This window comes from Pavona decussata, unplaced genomic scaffold (genome assembly GCF_977016875.1).
Source record: "Pavona decussata unplaced genomic scaffold, jaPavDecu1.1 SCAFFOLD_344, whole genome shotgun sequence".
In the NCBI taxonomy this organism is placed as follows: Eukaryota; Metazoa; Cnidaria; class Anthozoa; order Scleractinia; family Agariciidae; genus Pavona; species Pavona decussata.
This window is the reverse complement of record NW_028145729.1, coordinates 92,501-113,668: the sequence shown is the minus strand read 5'-3', so window position 1 is coordinate 113,668 and position 21,168 is coordinate 92,501. Positions and strand designations below refer to the sequence as shown.

At 38.9% G+C, this 21,168-nt stretch overlaps 1 protein-coding gene across 1 annotated transcript in view; it reads right to left on the bottom strand.

Annotated features, from left to right (window-relative positions):
- LOC146453200 (uncharacterized) overlaps positions 1-21,168 on the bottom strand; it is a 38,136-nt gene that overhangs the window by 16,938 nt on the left and 30 nt on the right. Inside the window, exons 1-20 of the mRNA XM_085096853.1 lie at positions 21,057-21,168; positions 20,258-20,953; positions 19,395-19,481; positions 18,684-18,793; positions 17,773-17,892; positions 16,536-16,624; positions 14,794-14,857; positions 12,910-12,983; positions 12,736-12,815; positions 11,814-11,875; positions 10,333-10,442; positions 9,305-9,511; positions 8,406-8,564; positions 7,480-7,605; positions 6,789-6,999; positions 5,848-5,922; positions 5,134-5,283; positions 2,344-2,431; positions 1,803-1,905; positions 738-838 (exon numbers count right to left, since the gene is read on the bottom strand). The exon at positions 21,057-21,168 is cut by the window's right edge and continues 30 nt beyond it. Of these exons, the coding sequence (XP_084952979.1) occupies positions 738-838; positions 1,803-1,905; positions 2,344-2,431; positions 5,134-5,283; positions 5,848-5,922; positions 6,789-6,999; positions 7,480-7,605; positions 8,406-8,564; positions 9,305-9,511; positions 10,333-10,442; positions 11,814-11,875; positions 12,736-12,815; positions 12,910-12,983; positions 14,794-14,857; positions 16,536-16,624; positions 17,773-17,892; positions 18,684-18,793; positions 19,395-19,481; positions 20,258-20,534 (2,293 nt within the window). The 5' untranslated portion in view covers positions 20,535-20,953; positions 21,057-21,168. The remainder of the gene's footprint in view (positions 1-737; positions 839-1,802; positions 1,906-2,343; positions 2,432-5,133; positions 5,284-5,847; positions 5,923-6,788; positions 7,000-7,479; positions 7,606-8,405; positions 8,565-9,304; positions 9,512-10,332; positions 10,443-11,813; positions 11,876-12,735; positions 12,816-12,909; positions 12,984-14,793; positions 14,858-16,535; positions 16,625-17,772; positions 17,893-18,683; positions 18,794-19,394; positions 19,482-20,257; positions 20,954-21,056) is intronic.

Below are 21,168 nucleotides of genomic sequence, written 5' to 3'. Positions count from 1 at the left end.
GAAAATCCTAATCATTACTATACTCGATGATTAACTCAGACCTTTGTGCAGATATTCACAACAAGCACAACATCATAATACCGCAACAGCAAATAAAAATCGAACGAAGAACACTTTGTAAAATATAAGGCAATGTTCGGCACAACTGTGCAATATCTTTTGACTTTAAGGGTGCCATCCAGATGTTCAAAACCTAACCCCCCATCCCTAGTGCAACAAAACCAACAGAACAAAGGAAAAGTACTGCTCGGTGTAGCTTTCGTGAGGACCAAAAAACATAACGATTTCTTCAACACATTCAAACACAAACACCAGTATTCCTCAGAAGCTTTTACTTATTAATAATTGACTGAACAAAGTTGTAATCACATTCCATCCACAAACCCGAAAGTTAGAACCACCTCGTACAGCATAATAAACAGCACCACAGGAAAGTACTGCTCATTAGCTTTCATTTGAATGGTCACACTTTAGGATTTCATCCACAGACTCAAAAGTTTAAACCAGCTTGTGCAGCATAATAAGCACCACCACCGGGAGAGTGTTGCTCAGTAGCTTTCATTTGAATGGTCGCACTATAGACTCCAAAGAAAGACCAACCTTGTTCAGCAAGATAAACAGCCCCAAGGGAGCTCTGTAGCCCTAGATTGAAACCCCACACTTGAAAGGATTTTATCGCAGACTTAAAAGTTTAAACCATATAAGCAAACGCGAAAGAGTTACAAGAACGCACTCACCCCGATTGTTGAGAAAGGAAGCCACTGTTAATGTTTCGTCCATCATGATTTCCCGAAGGAGGATCTTATCTCTGTCCCAAATTTTAATCACACCATCGCAACTAAAAGATAAAGAAATTTAAAGTCATTTAATTTTGTTATATCCAGTGATAGCTATCTGCTCAATTATTACAATACTGGAGAAAGCCTGTTAAAAGTGCGCAGACTATCGATAGCAAAGTGAATGCAACGGGCAAAGAAAAAAAAAAATCAACTGTCTCGTTTCTTTTGTTTGTTTTCCGGCTCTAGTCAAGCTTTTTCCAAGACTCAAAAACGTCACTTTAAGTCTTCTATGTTTAAATGGGCAGTGTCAACTATTTTTAGTGTCCCTTTGAATAGCCAAAAGATATATTTGTATCCATAGAAACGTTAAATAATGGTTGGGTTTCGTTAACAACTACCTCACTAGTGCACAGAAACTAGTATAAATTAGAATGATGTATTATTCAGTAAGTGACACCGGCATACTCGGAAAAAAGAAATCCGAGTGCTCCTATCAGGAGTCGAACCTAAGACCTTCCGATTACTAGTTCGGATGCTCTACCACTGAGCTACAGGAGACTCGTGGGAGCTAAGGCCATTACACTAGGTTCATGGGACAAACATCCTGTATACTGCTAGGATAGGAATGTCATGTGTGGCATATGCGCAATGGAATGGAATTAATGCGCAATACATGTTTGGCTGCGGATGACTAGGATGGAAGTGGATTAACACCTGGAAAAAAATTGTCCTGTGTATCTTAGAGAAATCACTAAAAACTAAAACTTTGTTCTTCCTCCAAGAAATCAATTAATATCCTCCCCCACCCCCGTGTTCTAAGAGCAATGTTGTGTTAGAGGAAAGGTTCTTTGTTAAATATTTGAGCAGTTTTGGCCAAAATACAGCCAAACCTCAGTGGTAGTGCCCCCACAAACAAGGCTGATATTGTTCAAAAATGCCTTCCACCCCCACCCCCCCCCCCCAAAAAAAAAAAGAAAAAAAGAGTCTCAGCAATGTTTCAATAGATGAAAACTTTCTTTTTACCTGACACTGCAGAATATTTCCAGGTTAGCGTTAGAATCCACGCTGTTGATACTGTTCTGATGATCCCTGGGAGGAGGCCGCTTGGACCCTACAGCTCTGTCGTCTGTAAAAATAGAATTTCATACTGAACAAAATGTTGAGGGTAATTATCCTTCTGAGGAGGCCACGTAGACCAGGTCAAATATGAGAAGTTGCAGGGCATTTTTATCCAAATTTGTAGAAGTTCTTTCACAAACTATACGAATTATACTAAAAGGACCATTATCCACTGTAAACTGTCGGATTTATTTACCAATCTACTAACTGGCCCAACTATCGTTTCCACACTGATCCAATTCATCCATAAGCCGGCTCACACGAGCCTTTGATTCAGACCTGGCCTCTAAAATTCGCACCCATTTTCAGAACTGGTTTCTAGAAACACAACTAGACAAAGAGTCGAAAGCTTGTACGCTTAAATGTATTTTGGATCCTGAAAGCTAACTTGCTTTCTAAACTCCAAATGACAGGATCATGGAACAATTTATCTTCTCATACTTACCTTCATTTTCGCCATGTTCCTGACTTTCCAATGCCACAGAATGAAGGTGTAGATATCCACTTTTGTGCCCGCACAACAAGAGATTGTTCTGATAGCAAACAATCGGTGAAATAGATAAACTTACAACAGGTACCAATAACACGCGACCTATCGCCTTCAAAAGACTCCGATAAAGTTGCGTTTTGGTGGACGTCAATCATAGAAAGGCCATTGAAATTATTTTGAATTCTGAGAACATTTCAAGGCAACAGAACCAAGAAATTGACAGCTGCTGACGGATGGTAAACTTTATGAAAGTTGATTTCCAAGCCAGATTATCTAAACAAAATGGGCATTGTTTAGACGACGCCGTATTTTTTTTTTTATGAAACATTTGAAATCGCTACACCTGATAATAAATCAGCGCTGCGTGCAAGTGAGTAAATTATCACGTGCAGCAGGTGCAGTGAAAATTGAAATTTTTAATTCAAAAATACCTTTTATTTGCGCTTGATCTGGCTCGAGAATCAATTTAAATAAAGTTTACCTTCTCTTAGCGAGGTAAAATTATTAGTTTCTTGCCGGGTTATCTTGGAACCTTATCAGAATTCAAAATAATTTCAACGGCTTTTGTTTGATTGACGTCCACCAAAACGCAACTTTATCCGACTCTTTTGAATGCCGTAGGTCGCGTTTTATTGGTAACCGCTGTAAGATACCTACATGAAAAGTTTTTTAAATAAACCGTGGTGCTGCGTCAGAAGGGTAGTTTAAACGAATGAGTTTGGTTTTGTCAACTGAGCTAACAAGGCAAATTGGCCACCGTAAAGATACAAAAGTTGACGTTTCGAGCGTTTGTCCTTTATCAGAGCATATAGTCTGTTGGTAAAACGAAACATCGGTGAAAACTGTTTCTTGGAAAACTTATACAGTGAAGGAAAAGTGCTGGTGTTAGCTTTGTGATTGTTAGGCTCAAGAATTAGGGTTAAAAAAGTTAATATACCCAGGTGTCACAAAAAAAACGTTTTCGATCTTTTAACAAACAACAACAACAACAAAAATATGATAGCTAAAAAGTAATCGTTTCTCTCACGTTTCTTTCATATGGATGTCGATGGTGGCGTTTCTACCGAAATACTGGCTGTGTATCAATGTGAGTGGCATCGTGATTAATGCATATGGCGATCAAAAGCTGGTTGTTACCATGGCGGATAGGGATAGAAGGCCTAGTGTAAAGAACGAGGATCAAAATCCACCAATCACTAAAAACAAAAGGGACGATCAAAATACGCCAATCACCATGAACCACAGCGGTACGCTCAAGCAGTTTAAGGCCTGGGTTTGAAGGGTGTTCAGAAATTATGAATGATCCCCTCTATCTTCGGTTTGTCTGCCTAGAACAGGATGAAATTTTCCCTGAATATTAAACTTAATGTTTTCTTTTGCCTTAACGTATAATTTTGATCACGTGACACATCACGTGACCAAAAAATGAGAATTTCGTAAATCGGCGATATGGCGGCGAATTTTCTTTATAAAGATAACTGAATTAGTGTTTCCGAAGCAGATTTTAAATATTTAACTTTCTACGTTTGGAATGACTGTCCTTAAGTTTTTAAATTGGAGAAATTAACGATCAAAGGTTGAATTGTGGACTAAAAAATGACCTTTGCCCTGATAATTTTTTTCTGGAGAACAATGGACGATCATTCCAAACGTGAAGCGATGGAGATATTTAATCTTTATTAGAAACGCGTTTTTGTTTGATGTATTCTCTTAAAACCGTCGCCTACCTGTCAAATCTTTGCTTTTTTCACAAAAATGATCACGTGACATGTCACGTGATCTATAGCACTACTTATTATGCTTAGAAATTTTCAGAATGATGAGATCTTTTTATCTTCCAAATTTCAGTTCAGTGCCATTGAATTTGTTAAAGTTATCTAGAATAAATGGTTTTTCCTCTTAAAAGCCCTTGACCCAGGCCTTAAACTGCTTGAGCGTATAAAAATACAGTCAGTCGACACTATCGCCTAATGAAGACCAGCTGTATAACGGTCGAAACTTCGCGATCCACACCTAACGTGGCTCAATCATGAGACAAATGTTTAATTTTGAGCCATCTTTTCAAACGACGATAACACCTTTCGTGACATTACAGAGATATAGAATCGCGTTCACGGAAAACGGCAAAACGTGAGATTCGCTTTTATATTTTCTTCAAATAAGTAGTAGATAGATGAGAATACTGCAAAATAATTCAGTCCTTTGATGCTAACGCCAACTACTCAACTTTACTGAGAAACTGAAAACAGTGAGCGGTAAATGAAGGATAAACATGGTCACGTGGTCATTTCTGCCGTTTGCCATAAACGTTTTTGTAATAATAATAATAATAATAATAATAATAATAATAATAATAATAATCATCATCATCATCATCATCATCATCATCATCATCATCATCTTTATTTCATTCTGACTGATAAAGATACATATCAAGGGTTACATAGTTAATAAAAGACCAAAGTCCTTGTCCTTGCTTAATTTGTTAAAAAAAGTGCTTATCTGACTTTTCCAACCAATTTAAAATGAAAACGGGGAAAGAAGTGTACCCCCGTTTATTCTAAATCTCTCTATTAACTAAAATATATCAGCGCGCGCAGACGGGGTCTTATTTATTACTATTTTTTTTTTTTATTTTCTTTTTTTTTTTTTTGTTCAGTTTACGTACGAAGGGGGCTATAGATTTGGCAAACAACGCACATCTCATATAAACCACTTCCAGAAAAATAAAATAACACATCTCACCATTCTGGTAAAACACGTCATGTCAGCCTTACAATCAATACGCTTTAGCAACTGTAATAATGGTAATGACCAAATAAGGATAACAATCCCAGGATGCCTGCACTTTGTAACCAGGGTGTTCATCACCTGATCATGGTATACCTCGAGAACCTGTAAAATAACAATGCAGAATAAATTAACAAAATCTGTTCCGATAGGCCAGTTATTCTCCTACGCCCTGACGGCTTCTCTACCCTCTTAGCGGAAAGGATAAGGTGCGCGCAGGTTAGCCAACTGTGGGCTTCAAGGATCTGATAATGTCTAAGGATAATTTTACAATAACTGTCAAAATTTTTGCGCGTTGATTGGCTCGTAGACATTGTCTACAAGAGTACAGTCAATAAAGATGACGACAGATGTAACGCGCGCCTTCCTTAACGGAAAATAAACCCAATTCCGCTCGTTTTTTTTCCACGTTATTGTAAAACAAATCCACGGCAGTTTCCTTTTGTCTATACTCTTATAGACCATAAACGTGACGCCATAAGTGTTCAAAACTTGGCAGTGAAACCACTCCCCTGCGGGTCGTGGTTCCACTTGACGTCATTTTATTGTCTGTAAGAGCATGTAAGCTTTTGAACAGATATCCTTTCAGTTTAAACGTCGCGCTATATGGTTGTGCTAAACTCAAGTTGAAGCCGACCTTAAAAAGAGCTCCTTATTTTCGGCACTTACAGCATCCTTGTTGGCTTGTAACTGATGATATTTCAGACCTTGCCAAAACAAGTGAAGAAACAGCACCCTTCCATCCTGCAGAAAACACACAATTCAAACAGGCTTTTACAGTGAAATCCTCGAAAATCTGTTCTTTCCGGACGGTAGAAGTACGGTGAGGGTTGGGGTGCTAAAACTCCTTGAAGAAATAAACAGTTTGTTTCAAAACGAACCATGATGCCTCTCAATTTTGCAGCTACTATAAGTATAGTTAAACCTTTCCAGAACAAAAATACGTTTCTAGGGTAGACTGTATACCATTGATTCGTTTTGAAAGTCAATACCAATCAATAAAAGGTGACAAAAATCTTCACCATCGATTGCCACTGACAATCGATTAAGTGATATCCATTGCTATCGGTTGCTATTGATTGCCATCGATTGTTGGTTTCATTGATTGTATACGCATGGTGAACAATCAATAAGAGTCTGTAAAGAGAAAATAATTATTGACAATTTGTTAACAAAAGAGTTAAGGACGGTGTCTCCTAAAACAGAGGAAGTTTTGCACAGTTTTTCACTATGTGGGAAAAGTAGATCTTAGCGAGGCTGTTCGAATCCAAAAAGAAAAATTGAGGGTAACCATGCATTTTGCCGAGATAATCAAGCAGCAATAATTCTAAAAAGCGTCTTAATGAAAAAGAACATATGACATTTTCTTTCCAAATTGAAGCTCGATTATCTCAGAAAAATGCGTGATTACCAAGTTTTCTTTTTGAATTGCAAAGCCCGTCATAAGATCTGCTTTTCCCGCATAGTCATAAACCGTGCAAAATACCTTTACATTAGTAGTCACCATCCCTAAGAAACCCAAGTTTTCTGGACCATCTCGAGATGCGCAGAACATATGCGCAGTAACAAGTGGAGGCAACGGAAAGCAAAGCTTCTACTTAATAACCTACCTGAGTTCCCGCCATTAAGAATTGCGTTGCATCAGGGCATGCTGGTCCCTCCATAGACTGCATTATGATTGGAGAATACAGCATTCCTAGACACGTGATCACTACTTTCTCCTTCCGCGCCAATAGCGATGATTCTCTCCCGCTGAACTCCCGAGTAAGATAGGAACTGGGTCTGAGTGATGGCGAATCACCAGCAACAGGGCTTGGAGATCTGAGAATAGTAACAAAGTTATCAAAATACATGTAGTACATTTTAGTAACAAGAAACATTGATTCCTAAAGATACTGCACATGAGCCATAACTGTAGGAGAGAATAAAAAATGTTGCACACTGTGTATCGCCATTAAGTTAAGTCGTGTTTAAAGTTGGAATTTCTTCGCGCGCTGAGGAAGCCACCTCCCGCACGGTAGTCCGGTGCTATCCCAACATAGCTAACCGGGCGGCGGTTTTTGTCCGCCCGAAAGTTTGTTAAGACCAAGTTTACAAAGAAAAACACATTTCCGTCCAGAAGAAACGTAAGGAAAAACCTTTGGCATATAGAAAATGCCACCATTACAAACCGGCCACCGCATTCAAAATCCCTCATCGGTGTAAAGAGTTCTCCTCTTTATTCCATGGAGCTCAGCTTGCCGACAATTGATCATTATGGTAAACTCGTTCTAACCATTACAAACATCATGCCAAGTTTACCTGTTTCCCTCACTGAGCCAAGGACTACTTGCCCTGGACTTCTGCAAAGGATCCTGGGAGTGTTGACTGTGAATGTCGTCAATGAAATCTAGTTTCCAGGACTCCACTCGGGTGGCTGGATTTGTCCTGAAAGAAACAAAATTGTCATAAAATAGGTCATTACCATTTGTGGAGCCATCTTGTTGGGATGTAAGAAAAACAAAACCTGGTCAGTAAGCAAACGCCTTGCTGGATACTCGGTGAAGCGATGCAGCAAATTAGTGACCTTACGCAACCGGTCGGCTGAAGGAGGAAAGCGCCAACTGTCCTGTGTGATAAGCGTGACAACTAGATGATATGTCGCTTTAGTCACACAAGGATATTTCGTTGTTCTCTTTCTTCGTCTGCCCTATTGCCTAAGCTTCCTATTTGGGCAGTGCCCCTGAACATACACTGTAAGTAAACTTAGGAACGTAAAGGCGACGACAAAATTTCATTGTACAAACAGCGTGACATTCGATTAATTTCGTAAGCTAACAGCGGAACACGTTTCAAACTAAGTTGATAAAAAAAAAAGTTCCAACTTTTTTATTTCCATTTTTTTCCTTTTTCATTTATTGCTCAACGTGTGTCGAATTCTTTATCACACGTGGCGTTAACACGTCCAACCCTCTTCAACAACAATTAACAACAAAGTCCAACCATGCGTCACTCGTTTTACGTATCTTGACGCCATAAATTCTCACAACTAGTATGGACAACATTGCCTAACAAGCTGCGGTAGTATAATGCCGTGAAGTGACGATATGTGGTAATTTCATTGAGTCTTGACAAAGTATTAAAACAGAAGACCCTACGCTGTGCTTATACTAGATTTAATTTCCATAAGACCACTGCAATTTTTAGCTCAGTTTACATCTGATCTGTACCTGAAGACAAAATCATACCTGGTATAGTAGACCCAGATCTCTTGCTCATTAATCAACAAGTACATCATGTTGAACTCCCTGTTGTATGTCACATCTTTTACCATGTTCAGAGGTGAGATGGGCGGTGGAGGGAGGACTGTGGAGAGGTTATGGCGCTTCCGGGAAATCAAACGAACACTGGATAAAACAAAGCACGAGATCGATAAAGTAGTCCGTTGGCCAGAACAAAGAATATAATACACAGAGCAACCACAAAATATCCTTTATTCTACCTTAGCACTTACATTCCCTTCACACCAAAGCCCACCCTTGGAGATCCTGGGACAGATAGTTGTGGGAGTCTACTCTCATCAGACGACAATCCTCGTCAATTTTCTTCCAAGGTTGCACCATTTTGCCTTGCCTTTACCTCCCTCTCCTCCCCCTGTTTCATTGTTGCAAGTTGGGTTTTCATGGTGGCTTTTTGTGCGCTACTGTCCATAGAGGATACAACATTGAATCGGCGGTGTAGCAGGCAGAGGTGGCAAACAAAGAGGGAAATAAGTAAATGGAAAATTGCTAGACCACCAATAGAAGACGTACTCAAGGAGGGTTTAACCTTGACGAGCATTGTATTAGAGTTTTGGGCATCTGATTCGCCAGAAATTTCTAATAATTATTTTGTTAGACCCGCCCACCAGTAAGACTTGGAAAATAGAAGTGGAGGACGTCGAGGAAGTGCTAGTATGGCATTTAGTTTTCTGACCAATTTACGGGCTTCTTCAAACGCGCCACTGTCGCGCCTACTTACACGGTGTCGTTTTTGTCATTTATCGCCATACACGTGTACCAACAGAGAGAGAGGAAAACAACAACAACAACAACAACAACAACAACAACAACAACAACAACAACAACAACGAATCCCAGAACAATACCTGCTGTCATTCCCAACTGCCATGACACGTGTGGACTTTCCTCTGCACGTGACCAAAGAAAGTGACGTGACAGAACAGCGTGACAAGGCCCAGAAGTCACACAAATGATTGAGAGAGAACACCTCTATAACGCGATTAGAGCAGCAGTATATAAGCTTTGGCGAGACAATATTCATCCAGTAAATCCCCTCTGAAAACACGGGCAGGCTGAAATGAAGATACAATGTAATGAACCGACTTTATAAAAGCAACACCATAAACTCTCTCTGTATGTAAAGGCGCTGCTAGACGAGGCAGTTTACTGCCGTAGATTGCATCGCGACGCCGTTGCAAGAGAGGCAGCGAGATGGGCGAGTTTCTACGTGGCACACCCTTTTTTCAAAACATGTCTAGCAACAAAAAAATGCGTTCCTTTTTCCAGGAAAGGAGTAGCCTCAATGTGCTTTGTGGTGTAATATATTTTCTTCAACTTACAACGCAGTGCTAACGATAGCGTTGCGTTGCAAGTTACAGAAAAAATACCACCTTTACGTGTAGCAGCTCCGTAAAGTGGAGGCCTTAAGCACCAGCTCTATCTGTTCTCATTGGAGTGGAGAGATGTTCCTTCTAAAAAGAGACTTGGGTGACAGACGATCACTTAAAATTCGACCAGTTTCAATTTTTGATTGATTAAGTGTGCTGTATGCCCTTTTTTGTGGTTGGCTGAGGTGATTATCTTGAAACTTCACTGTGTATGATGTAATATATCAAGTTACACGAGACACAGTGTTTCATCACATATCAAACATCGAGCAGAGAGTTGAAAATACGACGCGTAGCGGAGTATTTTTGACGAACTTAGAGGTTTTCGATATTGTGATGAAACACTGTGACGAGTGTTTGATATAACTTCACACAAACTGATTTTGAATGGGAAATTAAGGATGCAGAAACGAGGAGTTTTTCATCAGATATCCAAACACGTCACAGTGCATGATTTCCTTTGTCTTTGGCTTTGAATTATTAATGAATTTGAGAAGTCTATTCACCTGTATATCTCTTCCATAAAATCGAGTGAGTTCACTTTTACAATGCCGTCCATGGCTGCTGTTATCACCAGAGCTGAAGTTTCCGGGTGCAACATAATCTTTGTTATGGCCTGATTGTGAAAAAAAAAAAAATACAACAATAGCAACTCTTCAGCAACATTGTAAACTTAAAAAAACAAAGAATAACGTTATCTAATAGGTCATGTTCAAGAAACTCATTTTATTTATTTGTTTGTTTCTTTGTTTATTTATTTATTTATTTATTTATTTATTTATTTATTTATTTATTTATTTACTTTTTTACTTACTTACTCACTTGCTTACTTTTTTTTTTATTTATTTATTTATTCATTCATTTATTTATTTATATTTATTTTTGATATTTTTGCATGTTTGTTTGTTTGGTTACCCTTTCATGATGTATTTTCATGCAAGGCGCTAAACAATACTATCCAAGCCCCAGCTAAACGATCAAACATTTCCGCCCAACATCGTGCTTTACTGTTTAGCCTCCTCTTTTGACATCGCATTATTATGGCTTTCCATTTTTGTCCAGGTCAAATATTTTCATCTCAAGCCCCAGCAAAACAATAAAACATTTCCGCCCAACATCGTCTTAGAAGACCATGACTGTTTTACTGTTTAGTCGCCTCTTTCAACATTGCGTCTAAATGGTTTTCCACGTTTGATCTAGATCAAACAATTTCATCCAACATTTTGCGCTACTAAAATAATTATGTTTGATCTTTTTTACCCAAGTCATAATTTCAGATGTAATGCGCAAAAAAGCATTAGGTGAGCTCACTTTGCCCTATGTTTGCTTTAATATTGTTTGTCCGTTTATCCTAACCTTTGGTGTGACAAACACGATGTTGGAAGAAAATGCTTGATCTTTTCGCCGGGGCTTAACATTTTTCGTCACTAACAGACGTTAGATCGTTTAGCCACCTCTACCCGACAAAGCTTGCGCGAGCGGGAAATAGCCACCAATCAGAAGCGGAATTAGTGTGAGGTCTCAACCAGACACCTAAAAATTTTAGCGGTAATGCACAAAAAGCGTTATCCAGGTTATTCCTGACCTTTTCTTTTTACTATCTTTTACCTTGTAAGTTGTAACGTCTGTTAAAACATGTGAACAAAGTATTTTACTATTCCAAATACTGTACTTCGAAATAAGAGAAATTTATCAATGTTGACATCTTTGGCCAACAATTGTATGTAATGAAAGTTAACTTATAACAGAATATGGTCATTCTTTAGCCATTTAGCAAAAAAATGATACGATGAAAATTTCGATAGCAAAAAATCTGGGGGGGGGGGGGGGGGGCATTATTCAAATCTCAGCGATCATACAGAAAAATGCTTGTAGGGGTCCGTGAACAGTTTAAACATTTTTAAAGTTAAAGACTGTAATACCATTTGATTATTCATATTTTGATGTGATTTGATTTGTTGTACAGAATTGTAAATCCCATTGTTACCTTGGAATGGCCAGTGAAGGTATGCACTTTTCCTCCACTTTTTGATCTGCTCCAAACATTCACTGCAAAAAAAAAAAAAATCAGAAAATAATCATTTACTGTAGTCACTGAATATCCAAATTTTCTCCAAGATTTACGGTTCCAACTTGAGTCTGTGGACAACCGTAAAGGTGCAACCTTTCAAATGAAAGCTATTGAAAAAAAAAAAAAACCCTTTCTGTGGCGCAGTTTGGTAATTGTTGTTTAAAGTCGTAAGGGCTGATCATTCAGATAAACTTAGCTGTCTAGCAGTATCAACCCATTGGACTTTTCATTGTGCTGATCAAAGTAGCTCTAAGTTTTCAAGTGTGATCATTCAATAACATTGACCGGTATCGTTATTACGTTCGACGTAGAAAGAACACACTCCTAATTGCGTTTGGAGTCGAGATTGTATGGGATAGTGAATGGATCTTGGGATGCGTATCTGGCATCCCCCACAGAGTTTACAGGGGCCGATGACATCATCACCATCGAACGCACTCCCTAATCTTTGATTACTACTAGTTAAAATTAGCAGTTCTTTTCTGTGTGTATGGTACTGTTGATTACGGTGACCGTCATGGTTCACAGGACTTAATGCACTATGTAATATATCAAACACGAGAAAGCGTGTTTCATCAGATATTCAAACACTAAGAAGTACGTTGAAAAAACGAGGCGCAGCCGAGTTTTTTAAACGACTTCGAGGTTTTAGATAACTGATGAAACACACTTTCGAGTGTTCGATATGGCTTCTCAAATGATCAATAATTCTTGGAGAAATTCAAGGCTAAAGTTGGCAAAATTCTACGGTAATTAGGATCACATATCCAAACCACGGTCACAGCAGTGATTTTCTTTGTTTTCTCTTGATGAATTATTAATAAGTTTGAGAACGTACCATCACAATCCGTTCCTACAGTCACAAGAAAGTTGCATGCTTTGGAATAAACACATCCAGTCACAGGTCCTCTGTGTGCACTGCAAAGACAATGGCAAAAGTCAAAACGACAGTGTCGGTATCCTTTCTACGTTTAGGTAATTTAAACAAACGCATTTCTCAACACTAACTTACTCCAGTATCTGGAAAAGAAGATTTCCTTCCATGTCGTAAGCCACGACATTTCGTTCTGACAAACAGTAGAGACGCTGAAAAAAAAAAAAAACCAAATTGGTTAGTTTGAGTTTTATTGCAGTCGATTTCCATGTATTTCAGTCTTAGACTTTAAAAAAAATGATTTGCTGGTCAAGATTTTACTTAAGAAAGGCAACGAAATTAGTTATAAGTTAAGTTGTAGTTTCGTCATTTAATGCCAGAATGTATTCACTTTTGCCTGCTTCGGGTAGTGAGTATGAAATTCGACAGAATGCTTGTGTACACTGTAAGATGTATGTTAAAATGCCACGTGATTATATTGGTAAAGTCGCACTTCAAACATAAGTGGCCCACACGTTTAGGGCTAAAACCTGTTTCTGTAGCATGAAGCAACAAGGACTATTGCTACTCCCCACTGAATGGGTGCTAGTCCATCGCAGGGTTACCCCCAGCAGTATGTCCCCGGTACCCATATAAGCCTGGTCTACACGTACGACGCAAGCATAAGCATAAGCACAAGGATGTTTACACATGCGATAAGCATAAGCATAAGGTGACATACGCAAGCGCAGAAGCATAAAAATTTGCTGCCGCCATTTTGCAAATGGCAACGCATGAGTGTACGCTGACAAATTGTCACTGTTTTTCAGTTTTATTTCCTTGTGCTTGTGCTTATGCTTGCGTCGTTGTGTCGTACGTGTAAACCGGGACGACGCAAGCATAAGCACAAGCGCAAGCACAAGGCGCTTACGCTTGCGTCGCACCGGTTTACACGTAGGTTTCTTGTGCTTATGCTTGTGTTTATGCTTACGCTTGCGTCGTACGTGTAAACCAGGCTTTATACCCCTGAGTGAAGAGAAACAATGTGGAGCAAAGTTTCCTTTATGTCTACGGAAACAACACAGTATAAACACAGAGACCAACCTAGCCTTGAACCACCGACCCTCCGATCTTCTAATCGTCCGATTAAAAGTCCGACGCGTTAACTACCATACCTCTTCGCCTCCACAATAATAATAATCCCATCTGAAATTCGCCCATCGAAAACTAAACCCCCAAATTTCTGATGCCGTCATCCTTCTAAAACAAACCCGCCTTATCATGAATGCTGTGACTAATAAGTAATTGACAAGTCCATGGACTGTTAAAGAGTCAGACGTTTTAAACTGTCACCAAATAAGTGTTTCAAGCTCTGTTTATTGTCAAACCTAAAGGCCAGTATCCATACACAATTTTTGTTGCACTTTTTAAAGCAACTTTCATCACTAGCAAGTTTCAATTTTAAATCCCTTTTTTTTTCTAAACAAGAAGCGATTTCAGCGCGACTTATCGCCGCAATATCGCAGCAGTTTCGAAACGATTTAAACTTCATGCAAATTTGCAGGATTTTTCAGAAAACGTACACAACAGTATCGCCCAGAATTCGCCGCTGCAAAAAATTTAAGTGAGGTTGAGACAAATCGCATGTGTAAACGGGCCTTAAAGGTACACTGTAAACCCATTTCCAAAAGCACAGTTCCCTTCAATAATGAACTCCCACTCCACCCTGCTAACGACAGTGTAGCCCTCACCGAAAGTAAGCCCCAGAGGTACAGTTTTATCTGGAATTTTATGGTAGTTTTGTCCATTTGAATTAATTTTGAAAGGTCCGTATTTCAAAGTTCAGTATAGTGCTCGCTGGCTACTTCTAGGTCAATCCAGACTGTTCACAACAAACTATCGTTTACATTTTTTTTTTAATTACCCATTGTCAGAGACGCATAGGGTGTTGGCTTTTGACGGGTTTTCTTCGTCCCGCCCGGAACAAACAATTACCCCTGGGGTAAATCCATCCCTGCACCTGTGTAAATCATCTGGACTTACTTGCATGGGTTCATCCAGTTCTACTTGCTTCACCCAACTTCCTCCCATGTCGGGATAGGATGCCCTAAAATATTTTAAAATAGATTTTAGCCAAATCAAACGTACCAATTAATCAGGCCAATTTCACAAAGAAAATGAGCGAGCTATGCGACTGATATTAGAATTATAAAGGAAATAAAGGGAGATGCAAAGAATCGACCATAAGAGGACAGAGAAAAAAATCTGAGCCCCACATGGGATTCGAACCCACGACCATTCGTGTTCTAGATCGGAAGCCCTAGCCTCTGAGCTACATGTACTGAGGGCTCGTTGGCGAGCAAGGGTCATTTTTGTGGGTTGGACTTGCGAACCGCATCACGCAGTCACGCAGTCACGCAGTCCATCACAAGCAACACATTAAGGCTTCACTGCATCACGCAGTCACGCAGTCACGCAGTCCATCACAAGCAACACATTAAGGCTTCACTGCATCACGCAGTCACATTAATTGTAAAATGAGCAAGCAGACGAAAATTAATCTGATTTATTATATCTCTCAGTTGGCACGCGTGGCGTGACTGGTCAATTTTGCGGGCTGTACACATGTATTTCACTGTACGGCCCGCTAATTATTTGAAAAGAGTTTCTTTTCCACGCGCTCGATTAACCGCAGAGACATAATAAATATCATACTAACCTCGTTTTCTCGGTCCGTACTGTGAGTCAAGGATCTTCGTTTTTTTCCCGTTGATTTATGAGCCGTAAATCAAACGGGAAAAAATCGGACTGTAACTTACTGTGCGGACCTCGAACTCGGTCAGTAAGAGGTATTTATAAAACTCGGTGGCAGTGCTACAGATTTTTGGAATCATCAGGTTGATTTTCATCCCATGCTACACCAATAGAAACTGAAGAAATCGGTCGACAGATTGTAACGTGGCCATTTCCGAGTTGCTTTGAACCTCATTATGAAAGCGAGGCTAAGTGCAAAACTTTTTATACGAAAATTAGTTTTGTTTGCAGATGAACGAAAACTTATTTTCGTAATAAAAACTTTGCGCTTAGCCTCTCTTTTAAAATGACGCTCAAAGCAACTCGGAAGTACCCTATTGGCCCATGCAATTGTCAACCAACTAACCGGGCCAACAAATCGGTACGTGTAAATACTCTGAGGTACATAATAATAAAATTATCGACCTCCTTACTGTACATAAAATACAGAAAGAAAATGATAACAGAGAGAAGATCTAGGATCAATGGGCCCTTTGCAGCTAACGGTCACATGGTACAAAATCCACCATGCTGGAGAGCAAGCTACGCATTGGGACATGCGAAACAATCGATCTACCGGGACGTTTTGTCACGTGATATTTTATCAACTTAATCATGTGACCAAAACGTCCGACACCATTTGACAAAGATTCCGTGAGGGAATCGAAAGCTTGTGCTTAAACATAAATTTTCGATCCTGAAAACGAAACCTTTTTGTTTGATATAATATGACAGGATCAGGGAACAATTTTTTCTCTAACAAAGAAAATTCAAGTTTGACTGGGTGAAGTCGCTTTGGTGTGGATGTCCCAGTGTGATACTTGGTCTCCTGCTTGGCGGATTCTGTACCATGTGACCGTTAGCTGTGAAGGGCCCATTTGGTGGTTGTTTGCTGGACACATTCAAAACAACAAGAATTCGTTAAAACGGTCAAATGCACAAACAGACGGGTAACTATACATGTATCAGGGTCGACAAAATAAACTGTTCACCTTAAAACCAAGCCATAGTTAGCCATTGGTCTTGAATCTCTCTCCCAAGCTTTTTGTTTGTCCTTATCAATCTCTCCAAACGTCCAGAACTGCCAGATTAGAAAAACGTTAAGAAGTAAACACTCATTTATGCAATAACATTAATTTTAGTTGAGTACATGTAGGTATGGTGGCAGAGTAGAGTGTAATAGAAGGTTGATAAAATAATAATACATAAAATCATCACTTTAAGGTGTTACTCTTATGGTACATGCATGGTACTGGCCGTGGAATTACAGCATTAAACGCGCGTATTATGCACGTAAATACGCCATATTGTCTGCAATTTACATGCGCGTCACGTGTGAGTAAAAAAATATACGCTTGTGACATTTTCAACTTTGCCTTCCCACTTTTTTCACGAAAAGTCTCCATTTTAGTTGAATCTGGGTTTTTATTGACTGTTTGTGTTTGCATGTTTGTCTCTCAAATGCTCCACTTAAGCACAGCTTTCATACATGTAATACTACCAGTCTTCAGTCTATAGCTAAACCTACATGTATCATGAAGAGTGCTAATTCTAGGGGACATGACCCTGATCTAATAGGCCAATTTCATGATGGCGTCATTTAACTACAACTACCAGAATCCCATTGGACAGCAAAGAACAATAGCTCTAATTTGTATGAGAAAACAAAAAAACTGAAGGATTCTGGTAGTTGTAGTCAAATGATGCCATAATGAAAATGTCCTGTTGGAATTTGAAATGCTGGTAGCTGCTGCTTTGAACAAGGGAGAAAAAAGGTCACCAAGGAGCATGAACATCATTTATAGTGTTCACTACCGGCCTTGCCACAGGCACCAAGTCTAAACAGGACCTTACCCACCACAAGTTCACCTTTTTACAATATATTTTTTTACAGTGCGACTACTTTTACCAGAGTCGATCAAATTTGGCCAATCAGATCACAGTATGATACGAACAGTGAAAAATTCCAAACTTTTGGTTTTTAACTGTTGTTTTCTGTCTGCTCGTGATTGGTTCAATTGGCTTTTGTTGAAATTCATTGTTCCCTTCCTGCAATCTGATTGGCCAGTTTAGTTTAAGTTACGCCAGTAACAGTAGCTACACTGTAAAAGCAATGAGCCAAGTGCCCTCTGTGGATTTAAAGCTAGCATAAATGTTTGGCTCAAGATTAAGTACAAGGCAAAATTAACCTTTGCATAATATACCAGGTAAGATGGGGGTGGTTTTTACCTTCATGCCACCAGTCCCCCCAGTGATAAGTTCATCTTTGCCGTGATTAAATACCATACACAGTACAGAATGCATTTCTGCTGACACCGAAAAGACCTCATGAAAGTTTAGGTTGAACACCTGCAAAAGGCACAAAAATAAAGCCGTAAAAAAAGGTTAAGGGAGCTGTCCTTAGGGGTGGAAGGGGGTGGTTGGAAAAGGGGGGGGGGGGGGGGGAAGAGACAGTTGAACTTCATCATCATTGTCGTCATTACACCAAAAAATTAATGATCTCCCTAGGAGCAAAGTGAAAAAACTACACTATACGCAAATGAAACATTAGCTTAATAAATTAATAAGTCAATGTCACCATTAACAAATTACCGGTAAGCATATTAAACTACTCTGCTACATTCAACTTTCATAAAAAACGTTGATTTTAAAGATAAGGAAAAAGATTTTCTATACATGCTTAATCATTTAGCCAATATGTGTTGATGGCTGAAATTTTGGTGTCTGTTTATTACATGTAATTACATTTTTTTAACATTTTTTACAACACACATGCATGTATGGCACATGACATGAAAATTATATCATTTAGAAAAAATTGATAAGCTTGAAACTTAAGCCTGTGCCACAGAAGGAATCAACCGCAGGTAAATACCGTCTGCAAATACGTCCAGTTCATTCCGTCTGCCACACAGGCTATGAAATTTTGACTTTTCTTAAAATACCTAATATAATTCATTATAAACATGCGCAAGTGGTAAAAAAGTTCTTTAATATTTTTAAGCCTAATTGCCAGGCTGCATGCCTAATTTGAGTCATTTGAAATTGCTAAATAAATGTTAAAAACACACTTTAAACGTATAATTGTAGCAAACAAAATTTATTACAGATACATGTACCGTAGTTTGTTTAGGACTTACCTTTAAAGCATACTCTTTTGACAATGCAAAATATACATTGAACTTTCTTGAAAATATGATAAGTCGCAGAACATTGAACTGATATGATGGGTAGTTGAGATGCCTTGTGACTATCAACAATTTAATATAAACCGTTAGGACAGTAGTACTGTATATTTAAACAAGACAGTAAGTAAATAATAATATTATTACATGGCAATACCCCAATCAAAAAGCTATCGGGCGACTGGTACAAGTGTGGGATTATGGGATCCTTTGGGTAGACAGATGGAAATTCTGCTGACGAATACATATGTAAGTGCATTTCTAGGTAGTCAGTTGTATAGGAAATACTCTTTTTAAAGATGAAAATTATTTAACAAGCTGACGCTAGGCTACCCTGAGAAAATGCCAAAAATGCACTTATTGGCCGTCACAATGTCCATCCGTCTACCCAAACGATCCAACAATCCCTCACCCGTTCAGGTCTCTTCACAGTTTCCGGGGTGAAGAATATATATTAACTAGTATGTATTATTTTATTAATAATTATTGTATAACAACATGGAATTTACACTCTATCCACATTATCATGTTATTGAGTTTGTATCCTTAATGCATCAGTCATCCCCATCAGTTATAAAAAGTGGTTATGTATATTAATTTAAATCAAATACTTTCATATAAGTAATTTTTGCTACACACAGAATCAGCCACTTATCACTACAATACCTGTGCTGTAGACACTCTCATAAGACCAACTTGTTATCCCTCGTGAATCAAGAAAAACAAACTGTCTGAATCGGGAATTATGTGTCACTACAAAATAGAAGTTAATAAATAAAAATTATTATATATTCACAGTATATTTTTTTTGCTAATATAATTTTCTGGAAATATGTTCATCCAAATTTAATCAGATTTTCTGCACATCAAAAACACTACAAAGTTTGTGGATGCCCTTCATGGTGAGCCAATCACTTACAAAAGCAACATTTTCGCCTTGAACTTGACTATGGAATAAGGATCAGGAAACGCGTGTATTCCGTCATGTATTCCCAACACTTCAGGTTTATATTCCCCACCCAATACAAGTAATTGTTCAAATCCTCCACCTCCTTGAAGGCGTTTCACATCAAAGGTTTCACATGTACTTCCATGGCACGGAAAATGGTCAATTGTCTAGGCATGCCAGGGGAGGGGGTGGGGGTGGTGTAGAACGCTGGTACAAGTTCTCAAATGAAAACGGACCGCCAGCATCTAAGATCAGTATTTTAATTCACCCACTCACACAGAACATTCCATAACAACAACTCGACCGTTAACTCGCACCTCGCTTATGAATATATTACAATCATAATAGCTTTATCCTGATTGGACACTACAGCTGGGACACTAAAGGTTCAAATTGATCGGTACATAATATTGCACAACTATAAAGCCAGGGTAAACATGAAACTAAAACTGGTTCAACCAATTGGTTTCATGTTTGACCGTGGTTCCCTGGACATATTTATGAACTGAATGATGTAATTTACAAATGTACATGTAGCGCATCATCTTATAAAATTTTAGGTTAAATCAGTAAGGATTACCTCCAACAATCTCGCAGTTCTTTGATGCATGTTTATAGGAGCCCCTACTCTGAAAACCGAACGGGATTTGCAAATAACCGCTCCTTTCTCCGATGTCCAGTGTGCTTTGTGAGTCGTCCCCATAATCAGTCCACGTGTCTTCTCCAAGAGATCTAGAATCCATTCTGTTTTGTTCGACTTCCAGGAACTCAGCGGTTCCTGAGTTGGAAGAGAGATTATATTTCTCTTCTTTGGTGCTGAAATTGTCCTCACTGTCAGCCTGATCCGTCGCTTGCATTATTGTTTCTTTAACTCAAATTCACATCATCGATCGGTTGTTTTGACTCGACTCAGCACCAGGTGGGATTTCAAAATGCCCGCGCGTCGAAGCCACCAAACATCAAAGATTACATCTCTGCAAGCGTACAAAACTTGAGCTTCGACATCCCTCAAATCGCAGGCTTTTACTTCTGTTTAGAATAAGATTAGTCGCTGAGGTAATACCGGAATAATCGCAGTCGCTGAGAGGACATTAGAAAATTAAGTTGCAATTAATTGTCTACACGTTCCATGTTCGCTTTACACACTACAGTATTAAATTTAACTGTCATTTCTCGCATGCGACAATTAATACAGCATTCAGGAGGTTTGCAGCATCATTGTAATCTTCCAAAACATTTTTTCCAGACCTCAGTACAAGACTGACAAGCTTATGACCTGCAAATAAACACAAACCAATACCGCAATGTAATTATAATCTCCGATATCGATGTAATGGAATTTGTCGATGTAACTAGGTGAATTCGATATTTAAACTTACGTGACGGTTCCAAGGAAACACACAACTCCAAAAATGTGTAGTTCTGCATGAACTAACGACAAATTGCTAAATCTTTGGAGCATTAGGAACAATAACAGCCTAATGCACTTGG